This window comes from Barbus barbus (assembly GCF_936440315.1).
Source record: "Barbus barbus genome assembly, chromosome: 29".
Classification (NCBI taxonomy): domain Eukaryota; kingdom Metazoa; phylum Chordata; class Actinopteri; order Cypriniformes; family Cyprinidae; genus Barbus; species Barbus barbus.
The window spans coordinates 27302386-27315865 of NC_136757.1; the positions used below are offsets into that span (position 1 = coordinate 27302386).

The 13480-nt window shown below is 37.0% G+C and overlaps 1 protein-coding gene across 1 annotated transcript; it reads left to right on the forward strand.

Annotated features, from left to right (window-relative positions):
- Window positions 1-8444: 8444 nt before the first annotated feature.
- LOC306849134 (general transcription factor II-I repeat domain-containing protein 2-like) lies at window positions 8445-10259 on the forward strand (the record flags this gene model as incomplete). Its single annotated transcript, XM_079383977.1, has 1 exon — window positions 8445-10259. The coding sequence occupies one exon, from the start codon at window positions 8445-8447 to the stop codon at window positions 10257-10259; it is 1815 nt and encodes a 604-aa protein (XP_079240103.1).
- Window positions 10260-13480: the final 3221 nt, after the last annotated feature.

Consider the following 13480-nt stretch of genomic DNA (forward strand, 5'->3'; position numbering starts at 1 on the left):
ATGAGGATTTCTCTATGAAATCAGTCAACCACTTCAGTTTTCATGTGTTTTTACCTGCAAAGAGCATCAGTGTTTAAAACAGACATCTAACCTGAAAATTACTTTACATTTAAATTGTTAAAATTATTTTTGTGCTAGATAAATACACAATCTAATAATCAAATAACATATATCACTGATCAAAAATATAGTATAGCTAATATATTCATCAAGATACTTTTAGATAGCATGGCAAAATATTATTAATGTTTTAATCTAGATTGGTAACAAATAAAAAAAACACTTTCATTCAACCCATTCAGGTTAGATTAATCCAGATGTTTACTTTTTTGTCTTTTATTAATTATTATTATTAAATTAATGTATTTATTCAGTTTAGTGGTGTTTAATTCAAATATTATTCTTGTGCTAGATAAATACTGTACATCGTCTACTAATCAAATAAAATATATGATTTATAATATATTTATCAAGATATTACCATTTTAAATAGCATAGTAAAATAGTAGCTTGACAGGATTGATTATTTTAATAAGCTGGTTAAAAAAAAATATACACAGATTCGCTAAAGTGAATTGTTTGGATAATTCTTTTTTTTTTTTTTTATAATTTAAAAAATATGTTGTCTTCAACTATTTCATTCAAGTTAAATCCATGTTAATTTTTTAAAATTGACTAAGTTGTATTTTGTGAAAATGTACTTGTGATTGTTTTTTTAATTACTAGATAAACATCATCTAATAATCAAATAAAATATATAAATTGCATATTTAACATTGCATGTTATGGCACAGTTTAGTACTTGCATCTAATAGATTGTATTGAAATCACATTTGTAAAATGTATTTATTCAAATAGCTTAGAATCTGCATAAATCTGTTAATTAAAAAAATATATAAACTTTTAATCAGTTGAAAAGCATGAACATGGTTTAAATATGGCTGTGAAATGAGCAAAAATGAATGAGAAATGCATAAAAATTGCAATTACAAATAGCAAACTAAATAGCATAGCAAAATGGTAGTTTGAATATATCTGTAATATATTTAATAACTGGTTAACATGATACCAAGATCTAAAACATTGATCTGATTGACCTATAATGTAACATCAAGAGTTTTATTTTTTATTCTCCAATGAAACACATAGCAATTCAGGAATGCTTTAGGGACAAAACTAGTTTTAAGAGGTTGTAAGCTGCTGCGTCTGGAAGGGTCGCCCTTCACAAGCACAGGCTGGTGTCTCTGCCTCCTCATCACGGCTTGTACAGTTTGTCCTCAGCAAGGGAAATGGCTGCTAAAGAGCTCCAAAGCCCACACACAGCAGCAGGATAGAGAGCAATCGTTGCGGCCCCCAGAGATCAGCATGAGTTTGAGAGGAAAGTGATTTCTGGGACATAGCCGTCCCCCACAGGGCCCTGAGCTGAACCCCGCAGCGGAGCCGTCCTGCACACTCAACACACACTTTCTGACTGTTTGATGTGCAGCATTTCTGCTAAAACAAAATTCAAGTGTTTTTTTGTTTTGTTTTTTCCTTTTTGTGCACTTCTAGGACATAACATCCTTTTCTCGGTTTAATTAGAAAGCAAGACTTTAGTAGTCTATTAGAATGATAAAGAAATGTGTAATTCTACAGTATAAATATGGACAAATCTACAAATAACTATATGAGTGCTAGTGGCCCCATGAAGCTTCTCAGATGCAGCACATGGAAGACTCAACTTACACTGACTCTACTGGAGTTTGATGTTAGCATGTTGATAATACAACAACAGGATACAACACAAATATTGTGATTTTTCTGCAACACATTTTATATTTTCTTTTTAAATTAAATATTTGTTCTCATTTATAAACTACTCAAAATTCTAGGTTCAGTATGATTTTTGTGTGTGTTTTTAAGTCTCTTCTGCTCACCAAGGCTGCATTTATTTTATTAACAGTCAGTTCAGAAATATTGTTAATGAGTTTAAAATAATTGCTTTCTACTGTAATATATTGTAATATGTAATTTATTCTTATGATCAAAGCTGAATTTTCAGCATCATTTCGCCAGTCTTCAGTGTCACATGATCCTTCAGAAATCATTGTAATATGCTGATTTGCTGCTCAAGAAACATTTATGATTTTTATCAATGTTGAAAACAGTTGAATCTTGTTTCCACAAGGATTCATGAATAAGTCAAAAAGAAAATTGAAATAATTTTTTTTATAACAATGTAATTTTTTGTCACTTTCAATCAATTTAATGCATCCTAATACAAGTGAATCAAAATAAATAAAAGATAAATAAAAATAAAATAAATAAAAGTGAATAAAAGTACTGATTTATTTTTCAAACCAACCAACTAAATAAATAACAAATGGCCCTAAACTTTTGAATGGTAACTTTTACCATATTTAACATTATTCATACATAAACATATTTCTGCAATTTAATATATTTGCAAAATATATTGGTCAAAGTAACATTTTGAATCATTTTAATTTATATATTTTGTTTTCATTTTGATATTAGTTTTGTTTAGTGTCTACTCTCTAAAAAATGTTGGGATAAATACAACCCAGTGCTGGGTAAAATATGGACAAACACAGAAATTGGTTGTTTTGACCCAGTGGTTGGGTTACTACCCAGAAGGTTGGGTTAAACATTTAACCCAACCGCTGAGTCAAAAGAACTCAATCGCTGGGTTTGTCCATATTTCTGCCTTAATTCTTCATGGCATAGATTCAACAAGGTGTTAGAAACATTCCTCAGAGATTTTGGTCCATATTGACATGATAGCATTACGCAGTTGCTGCAGATTTGTCGGCTGCACATCCATGATGCGAATCTCCCGTTCCACCACATCCCAAAGGTGCTCTATTGGATTGAGATCTGGTGACTGTGGAGGCCATTTGAGTAAAGTGAACTCCTTGTCATGTTCAAGAAACCAGTCTGAGATGATTTGAGCTTTGTGACATGGTGCATTATCCTGCTGGAAGTAGCCATCAGAAGATGGGTACACTGTTGTCATAAAGGGATGGACATGGTCAGCAACAATACTCAGGTAGGCTGTGGTGTTTAAACAATGCTCAATTGGTACTAAGGGGCCCAAAGTGTGCCAAGAAAATATCCCCCACACCATTACACCACCACCACCAGCCTGAACCGTTGAGACAAGACAGGATGGATCCATGCTTTCATATTCTTAACGCCCAATTCTGACCCTACCATCTGAATGTTGCAGCAGAAATCGAGACTCATCAGACCAGGCAACGTTTTTCCAATCTTCTATTGTCCAATTTTGGTGAGCCTGTGTGAATTGTAGCCTCCGTTTCCTGTTCTTAGCTGACAGGAGAGGCACCCGGTGTGGTCTTCTGCTGCTGTAGCTTCAGGGTTCGACGTGTTGTGCGTTCAGAGATGGTATTCTTATATATACCTTGGTTGTAACGAGTGGTTATTTGAGTTACTGTTGACTTTCTATCATCTCTAACCAGTCTGCCCATTCTCCTCTGACCTCTGACATCAACAAGGCATTTTCGTCCACACAACTGCCGCTCGCTGGATATTTTCTCTTTTTCGGACCATTCTCTGTAAACCCTATAGATGGTTGTGTGTGAAAATCCCAGTAGATCAGCAGTTTTTGAAATACTCAGACCAGCCCGTCTGGCACCAACAACCCTTCCACGTTCAAAGTCACTTAAATCCCCTTTCTTCCCCCTTTATTCTGATGCTCGGTTTGAACTTCTGCAAGTCGTCTTCACCACATCTAGATGCCTAAATGCATTGAGTTGCTGCCATGTGATTGGCTGATTAGCAATTTGTGTTACCAAGCAATTGAACAGGTGTACCTAATAAAGTGACCGGTGAGTGTATGTACATTCTAAAAACTGCTGTGTTAAAAACCACCCAACTTGGGTTATTTAGCAGCCCAGCGCTGGGTAAATATTGGACAGAACACATGCTGGGTTATTTTGACCCAGCTGGTTGGGGTAAATGTTTTTACCCTGTTTAAAAATTATTATATTGCTGGCTTAAAATGGGCGGGAAATTAAAAAAATCACACACAGAATTATTATAGGCAACAGCAATAATCAAAAGATGAACATTTATTATTAAGCAAGAACACCCTTGGACAAAATACAAGACGAATTGAATTTATTTGGGTGAATACAGCATAGTTTACAATATTACATACATTTAAACTCGTTTAACAAGCATTTTAGAAATAAAAAAGGCATATTTAGAAGTAGCATTTTAATTTAAGTGTATTCCACCGTTCTTTGTAATTGCTTTTTACCGAAATAGTGCTAATTCTCGTGCCGGTGTGTCACCAAAATCTGAGCCGGTGAAGGGCTGCTGTTCGCCAGGGGAACTGCAAACTTTAGACCGCATCCTCGCGTTTCACTCGTAGCTTAGAGATGGCATGACTGCCTCCAAACCCTGCCCAAAAACAAACAGTACTGACATTAGAGAACATATTTTAATATCAAATTGAATTACACTCAGTATTATAACGATTAAAATCTAATCGCTTTTTACTGAAAGAGTGCTAATTCTCATGCCAGTGAAGGGCTGCTGTTCACGTGACTGACTCCAAAACCTGTCCAAAAACAATGAAATAATATAATGTAATATAATATAAAATAATGAAATTAGAGAACATATTTTAACGTCAAATTAAATTGCACTCAGTACTATAACGAATAAAATCCATTTATGTTATGCAAGGCAGAGGCTTTTCCAGCACAAAACGACGTCAGTCGCTGACGCAGCTGGCATCTCGTCCTTATGTTGCATTGCGTAAAATAATATTACAGACTTTATAAATGAAATAAAATGTATACAAACCTATATTTCATGGAAAGAGTGCACCAAATCGGCAGCACCTGGATAAAAATATTAAAAACAACCCAATAAAATTACCCAAAAGGCTGAACCCAGCATTTGGGTTAAAAAAAATAACCCAGCATATTTCAGTGTATACACACACATTACATATATATATATATATATATATATAGAGAGAGAGAGAGAGAGAGAGAGAGAGAGAGAGAGAGATTCTTTTATTTTAAGTAATAAAAATGTATTTCATGGTTTTAGTTTTTAACAATAATGATCCCATTAACACTGACAACATGATGTGAGTAAATGATGACAGAACTACTCTTAGCCCTTCAGAAAGCCCCTTTAGTCAGGAGCGCAGATGAAACCCCATCTTTCTGTGTTTCAGATGTGAGCTCCAGGCCTGGCTGATGGACGACTATCAGTGCTATAATTACCGTCACATCCCACTTTGAGCGTGAAGATGCTCCACATCCAGAGATCTCGACGTGCTGCAACCTTTTGGCACGTCCGAGCATCTGGATGAGGCTGTGGACACACACTTTAGCCGGTATAAACCTTTGAGAGGCCAGACGATCGTTTACAACACTCATCCCAAAACAGGCAGGTTGTAATTGTCATCAATCAGTTCAGCCAGACAAACGCAATCATCTGCTGAGACTGGAGGACAGCCAAATTGACATAAATTAAGAAACAGATTCAGTTTTATTTTTTACTGCCAGTACGTCCAAGTTTAACATAAGCGGGTAAAGAGCATTTTAGAGCTCATGAGCAAGTCCACTAATTTTCAATCTCGTGTAAAGGTCACAACAGCGATTCATTTGTTTTCTCCAGGCTAACGACGTGCAGCGAAGGTGTGCTTTTCTTCAGACAGGTGAGAGACAGAAACAGAATTTTCCTGTATATATTGAGGATAATCACTTTATAATCAACCTCATTAACTGCCTCTCGTTAAACTCAAACAATGCCTTTAGTGACCTGTCACCTAACGCACAGAACTGCTCATTTACCTTCAGAAATGGAGGCATGAAAAAACTATTGTGTAATTAAAATTACAAAACAAAGAGAAAAACAGTTCTCACTGTGTAAAAAGAGTTTTCAAAGTTCTGTAAAAAAAAAATATATATATATATATATATGTTTTAAACATTTTCAGTCATTGAAAATAAATTTTACACCCAGAAAGGGGGCATAAGATCACTTTTTGGAAGTAGTTTTGTTATTCACGTAACAATGTTTTGTTTTGCAATGCATATAATTTTTTGCTATTGACAGTGATAATATTACCAAAAACAACCTAAAATGTAATTTTAGAAACAGAAGTAAAATAACTTTTTTATTTTTGATAAATAATTTAGAACAATTAATTTTTTAATTATTCGAACATAAGAGTATGGAAGCTTGTTTTTGCCATGGGAAAAGAAATAAAAAGGTAATTACATCATTTTATCTCACGATTCTGATATTTTTCTCGCAGTTTATATAACACAACTGTCTTTCTTTTCTCAGAATTGCAAGATATAAACTCACAATTCTGAGAAAAAAATAAAAAAAGTGAGAAAATCTTCAGTGGTTCTTCACCGGTTCTTTGGCATGACTGAGGTGCTATATAGCACCGCTACCATATATAGAACCTGTTAAGCTCCTGTATGGTTCTTCAGTGGTTCTTTGGGGTGATTAAGGTGCAATATAGCACCACTGCCGTACAAAGAACTTGTTAAGCCCCTTTAAAGGGTCATTACGAGCCAAAGAACCAGTGATGTTGCTGTTTAGCACCATTTTTGTTGAAGAAGTACAATGCAATATGGCACCTCTATGGTTCTACATAGCACCATTTGACAAAGGTGCTGTATAGCACCTTTAAAGATTTGGTGCTGTATAGCACCAAAAGTGGTTCCCCTATGATTACGAGCCAAGAACCACTTTTAGTGCTATATAGCAGCATTTTTTTTAGAGTGTACATCTCAGTTTTCTCAGAATTGTAAGATAAAAAAATAACAAATATCTTTATTATTATTATTTTATTCTGTGGCAGAAATAAGCTTCCATATAAGAGCCTTCTTTCAAAAACATAAACAAATCTTGCTGACCCCAAACTGAACAACAGTGTAAAAATACGTTAAAATTACAGTATACAATGCATTTATGACAAGTACTAGAATTAAGATCTATATTGAGCAGGAATACATGTTTATTTCTAGTTAATGTAACTTTTTTTTGTTTTATTTTGTTTTGTATTGCAAGTGATTAATTGCTATTGACAGTCATAAGTTTAGCTATAAAACATGCATTTTGCTGCAACGTTATCTAGGTAAATATTACAGTCCCAAAAAAAGTGTCAGTGATATACACTCACCTAAAGGATTATTAGGAACACCTGTTCAATTTCACATTAATGCAATTATCTAATCAACCAATCACATGGCAGTTGCTTCAATGCATTTAGGGGTGTGGTCCTGGTCAAGACAATCTCCTGAACTCCAAACTGAATGTCAGAATGGGAAAGAAAGGTAATTTAAGCAATTTTGAGCGTGGCATGGTTGTTGGTGCACGGGCCGGTCTGAGTATTTCACAATCTGTTCAGTTACTGGGATTTTCACGCACAACCATTTCTAGGGTTTACAAAGAATGGTGTGAAAAGGGAAAAACATCCGGTATGCGGCAGTGCTGTGGGCGAAAATGCCTTGTTGATGCTAGAGGTCAGAGGAGAATGGGCCGACTGATTCAAGCTGATAGAAGAGCAACTTTGACTGAAATAACCACTCGTTACAACCGAGGTATGCAGCAAAGCATTTGTGAAGCCACAACACGCACAACCTTGAGGTGGATGGGCTACAACAGCAGAAGACCCCACCGGGTACCACTCATCTCCACTACAAATAGGAAAAAGAGGCTACAATTTGCACGAGCTCACCAAAATTGGACGGTTGAAGACTGGAAAAATGTTGCCTGGTCTGATGAGTCTCTATTTCTGTTGAGACATTCAGATAGTTAATGAGCTCATGTCAGAATTTGGCGTAAACAGAATGAGAACATGGATCCATCATGCCTTGTTACCACTGTGCAGGCTGGTGGTGGTGGTGTAATGGTGTGGGGGATGTTTTCTTGGCACACTTTAGGCCCCTTAGTGCCAATTGGGAATCGTTTAAATGCCACGGCCTACCTGAGCATTGTTTCTGACCATGTCCATCCCTTTATGACCACCATGTACCCATCCTCTGATGGCTACTTCCAGCAGGATAATGCACCATGTCACAAAGCTCGAATCATTTCAAATTGGTTTCTTGAACATGACAATGAGTTCACTGTACTAAAATGGCCCCCACAGTCACCAGATCTCAACCCAATAGAGCACATATGTCAGAGTCAAGGCCCGCGGGCCACATCCGGCCCGCGAGAAGGTTTTTTACGGCCCCTGGGATGATCTTGATTTATTATTAGAACCGGCCCGCAGACCGCAGCAAGCCGGCAGCCCGCAGATCTTTTACACGCACCAATACTACATTTCCCACAATGCAACGGTGACGCACCGAGCAGTAGGCTGCTTCATTTCAATATTTATTGGCACAGCAGTCGTCAGCATCACAGTAAAATTAACTTTCAGATACCCATCAAAAATGGCAAAACGGAAGGTGGACACTGAGAACCGGGGGTTTCAAACAAGGTGGGAGTCGGAGTATATGTTCACGGAGGTAGCTGGAAAACCTGTGTGTCTTCTGTGTGGAGAAAGTGTGGCGGTACTGAAAGAGTATAATCTGAGACGACATTATGAAACGAAACACGCGGACAAAAACAAGAATATGGACATGGAACAAAGGCTACAAAAGGCAGAGGAATTAAAACGAGGCCTCAAATCTCGACAGGCTCTGTTCAAAAAAGCCAAATCACAAGGCCAGGCTGCTGTCAAGGCCAGTTTTATTTTGGCAGAAGAGATCGCTAAATCAGCCCGGCCATTTACGGAGGGGGATTTCATCAAAAACTGCATGATTAAAGTTTGTGACGAAGTTTGCCCAGAAAAAAGGCAACTCTTTTTAAATGTGAGTCTGAGCAGAAACACCATTGCCGAGAGAGTAGACCAGTTGTCTATCAATCTAAAAGAGCAGCTTGTGAAAAAGGGAAAAGATTTCATTGCATATTCCTTGGCTGTGGATGAGAGCACCGACATTTCTGACATTGCCCAGTTGTCAATTTTCATCCGCGGAGTGGACTCCAGCCTAAGCGTGACAGAGGAGTTTTTGGCTTTACGTCCTATGCATGGCACAACTACGGGGCATGATTTGTATGAAGAGGTGTCAAGATGTGTAAATGAGATGGAGCTGCCTTGGGAAAAACTCGTGGGTTTGACAACCGACGGAGCACCTGCGATGTGTGGACACAGGAGCGGACTGGTGGCGAAGATACGGGAAAAGATGCAAGAGGAAAACGCGACAGGTGAGCTGACAGTTTATCATTGTATCATACACCAGGAAGCGTTGTGCGGTAAAGCCTTGAAAATGGAGCATGTAATGAGCATCATCACGCGCACAGTTAACTTTATCAGAGCCAAAGGTTTGAATCACCGCCAGTTCAAGGCATTTCTGACGGAGTTAGAAACGGAGCATGGTGATTTGCCTTATCACACAGAGGTGCGATGGCTAAGCCAGGGAAAGGTGCTTCAAAGATGTTTCGAGCTTCGTGAGGAGATTTGTCTGTTCTTGGACAGCAAAGGGAAAGACACAACACAACTCCGAGACGAAATGTTTCTGTGTGAAATGGCTTTTCTGTGTGACATTACGAGTCATCTGAATGCAATGAACTTGCAGCTGCAGGGTCGGGATCATGTCATCTCTGATATGTACAGTACAGTGAAGGCATTTAAAACCAAACTGACTCTGTGGGAGACGCAGATGCGGAAAGAAAATTTGAGCCACTTTCCCAGCTGCCAGACCATGAAAGAGAAGCACTCTACCAGTGCGTTCCCGAGCGCACAGTTGGCTGATAAAATAGGTATGCTTGCCGCTGACTTTCGACGCCGATTTGCTGACTTTGAAGCACAAAAAAGCAGGTTGGAACTGCTCGGTAACCCATTTGCTGTTGACGTGGAAAGCTCACCACCAAACCTCCAAATGGAGTTGATTGACCTCCAATGCAATGATGCACTGAGGGCAAAATATGCGGCAGTGGGTGCTGCGGAGTTCGCCCGTTTCCTCCCCGACACAATGCCCCAGCTGCGCATCCAGGCTGCTCAAACGTTGTCTATGTTTGGCAGCACATACCTGTGTGAACAACTGTTTTCTTTGATGAACCTGAACAAAACATCACACAGAAGTCGACTTACTGCTGAACACCTCCACTCAATTCTGAGGATTTCCTCAGCTCAGAGCCTTACCCCGAACATTGATGAACTTGTGGAAAAGATGGGACACCACCAAGTATCAACCTCAAACAAGTGAACATTACTGTGCAATCACATATTTAGAGTTTTTACTCAGTTCAAGTTTAAAAGTTAAAGTTTAATATTTGTTTTCACTGCATGTTACTTCTCCTTAAACAAAGTGTTGTTTTTGATTAATAGATTTTTGCACTTTATTTTATTGTATTTCAATCCAATTATATTTTAAAAATATTTCAGTTGAGTGGATGATAGAAAATTGCTATTATTGTTTTTTTCTTTGAAGTAAATTTAGCCCACTTTTGCTAAAATAGAAAATATAGGCTACTGATGGTGCCTTGAATACCGGTTTCTTTCATTTAATGTTCATGTTATGGGGATTTTTATATAAAGGAAATTTGTCTTTTGTGTCTGTTGAAAATTAAAGATTACTGACAGAGCCATAAGAAAATATTGCTTTATTTATCTGATCATATTGGAATATATTTGTTAGGTTTTCAGTAGGTTCAATTAGGTTCACTAGACTATATGCGTCATTTAAAAATTTTTCAATGAACATTCGAACAGTCCGGCCCTCGGCTTGTAGCTAAATTTTTTATTTGGCCCTCCGTCCATTTGACTTTGACACCCCTGCAATAGAGCATCTTTGGGATGTGGTGGAACGGGAGCTTCGTGCCCTGGATGTGCATCCCACAAATCTCCATCAACTGCAAGATGCTATCCTATCAATATGGGCCAACATTTCTAAAGAATGCTTTCAGCACCTTGTTGAATCAATGCCACGTAGAATTAAGGCAGTTCTGAAGGCGAAAGGGGGTCAAACACAGTATTAGTATGGTGTTCCTAATAATCCTTTAGGTGAGTGTATGTGCACAGTAATGTTAAAGTTTTTGCTGTATTTTTGCTATTAAAAAAAATAAAATTACCCTTGTTGAGCATTAATAATGGTGGCTGAAAATTCAGGTTTGCATCAGATGAATAAATTACATTTTAAAATATATTCAAAAATAAAACAGTTAAGTTGCAATATTTCACAATATTACTATAGTTTTGATCAAATAAATGCAGCCTTGGTGAGCAGAAGTAACGGATGCTGAAAAAATAGCTTTCCATTACAGAAATAAATTACATTTTAAAATATATTCAAATAGAAAACAGTACATCTTAAAATGTAATATTACTACACCTACTTTTCTTTATTACTTTTATTAAACAAATATCTATAGAAGAACACATGTATACACACAGAAACATATGCAAATGTTCAGTTTGGGGTCTTATATTTATATATATATATAAAATTACTATTTAAAATGTATTAATGAAAACTTAGATTTATAATCTGTTTTATAATCTGTGTTTTTTGTAATGTTTTTATTGCATGTGATTAATTGCTATTGACAGTCATAAATATTTAGCTGTAAACCATGCGTTTTGGATTTAGTTTTTACTGTATTTTTGAACCGCAAAATGCATGGTTTATAGCTAAAATCAATGCAAATTAAATGCATGCAAAACATTACAAAAACAAACACAAGCAACAAAATGATTTCCTTAAAGTTACCATTTATCCTTTTTCTAAGTGCAAAAACATCATTTTTAATGCATTGCATCATGAACAAGATTCTCAAAGCTCAAATCACCTGCTGTCATTGAAAATGAATGCTTGTGGTTGCTTGGCTCTCAAAGTCAACGTCAGTGTCACCAGGGCTTTACTGCATAATGTTGGTGCTGTTATGAAAATAGAAATATTACCATGTTTTTCAAATGCAATGCAAAGGATCTCGGCATCTACATCAGTAGTTCACGTACGGCTGCCAGACAAACTGTACCAACTATATTCCAGCTATGCTTTACAAATGTGCTGCATGTTGACAGATGTCTGTTATTGCAGATGAATTTCTACAGATGCCAGATCTCCGTGTCGATATTCTACACCTTCTGCTTGTCCTCATTAAGGGAGAGATGCATGACGGGAACTTCTGTCGTGTCTGTTTACATGCAAAGAAGTTTTGTACTGTAACTTTCTCACTCTGTGAACTTCTTCTAACTTTCGACAGGACTGCTGATGCAGAATGAGTGATGAATGCGTTTGAACATATGTTTTTCTAATTAGTACTAATCCGAACATAGACTTTCATTTTCCAATATGATAAATGAACCAAACAATATTTTTCAGGGGGAAAAAATGCTAATTTTAATGTCAAATTGATACATTTGATGTTAACCGGACACTACTGAACATTAAACAAGCTGAGGTCATACACTGTCAGCAACACTGAACAGCATACTAGTGTTTACTTCTGCGTGATGCATACTGTTGCTGTTTTTTTTTTAAAAAATTAAAAAGTAGTCAAGAACTAAAAAAGTATTTACTTACTATTTAGTAGGCAGTAAGATGCACAGAATATTTGATTCTAAAAAAACTTTTAAAAAAACAGCAATTGGCAACAAAGCATACTACCATTAACAAATTTTTAATGCAATTTTTGCATTAATCTGCAGTATGCACTGCAATATGTATGCAATAAAGCACACTGCAGGGAATATGCAATGCACTTGATCTGACCTTGACTCATTATTTAACTGGACTGCCAAAAGCCATTTTACATCCAATGCAAAACACATTTATTTATTTATTTACTAAAGCAAACATTGCAATGCTACTGTTCAAAACCCAGTGCTATAGAACTCCATTTCTTTTCCATGAAAAGATGATGTACGTATTAACCAACCATAAGCACAGAGTTTAAGCCGAGAGCTGCAGCAGATACAGATGATGCTGTATCGGTCCCTCTGTAGCAGGTAGTTCATTAACAGCAGCATAATTAATACCCATAGAGCAGTGAGAGTGTTTGTACACCATCATTTATACACTGCAGAGAGCTGCTGTTTGCATTACGAATTCCAGAGCGTGCAAATTCAGAGGCATAGTGAGGCTAGTGGGACGGCCGGTGGGTGCCGGTGAGGGCGCCGCTCGTGTGCTTAAACCCACTGAGGGTTATTTAATGATATCAATGATATCCAACTTCCCTCCTGAACAGGAAATGAGCACCGGATCTGTCATTGCGCTTAAAAACCATCGCCTTAACCTATCAAAGATGGGATGGGGAAAAATGTACATGCACCACGTTATTTTTTATACCACACAGTGGAGGGAATTTTTTGTATAATTTTCCAGTACACACATTCTTAAATCAAGATATATGTACTTGAGAAGTTAAATCACTTACCATTAAGTCTTGTGTTCTATTAATTAAGTGGGTTTATGCTTAAAAAATG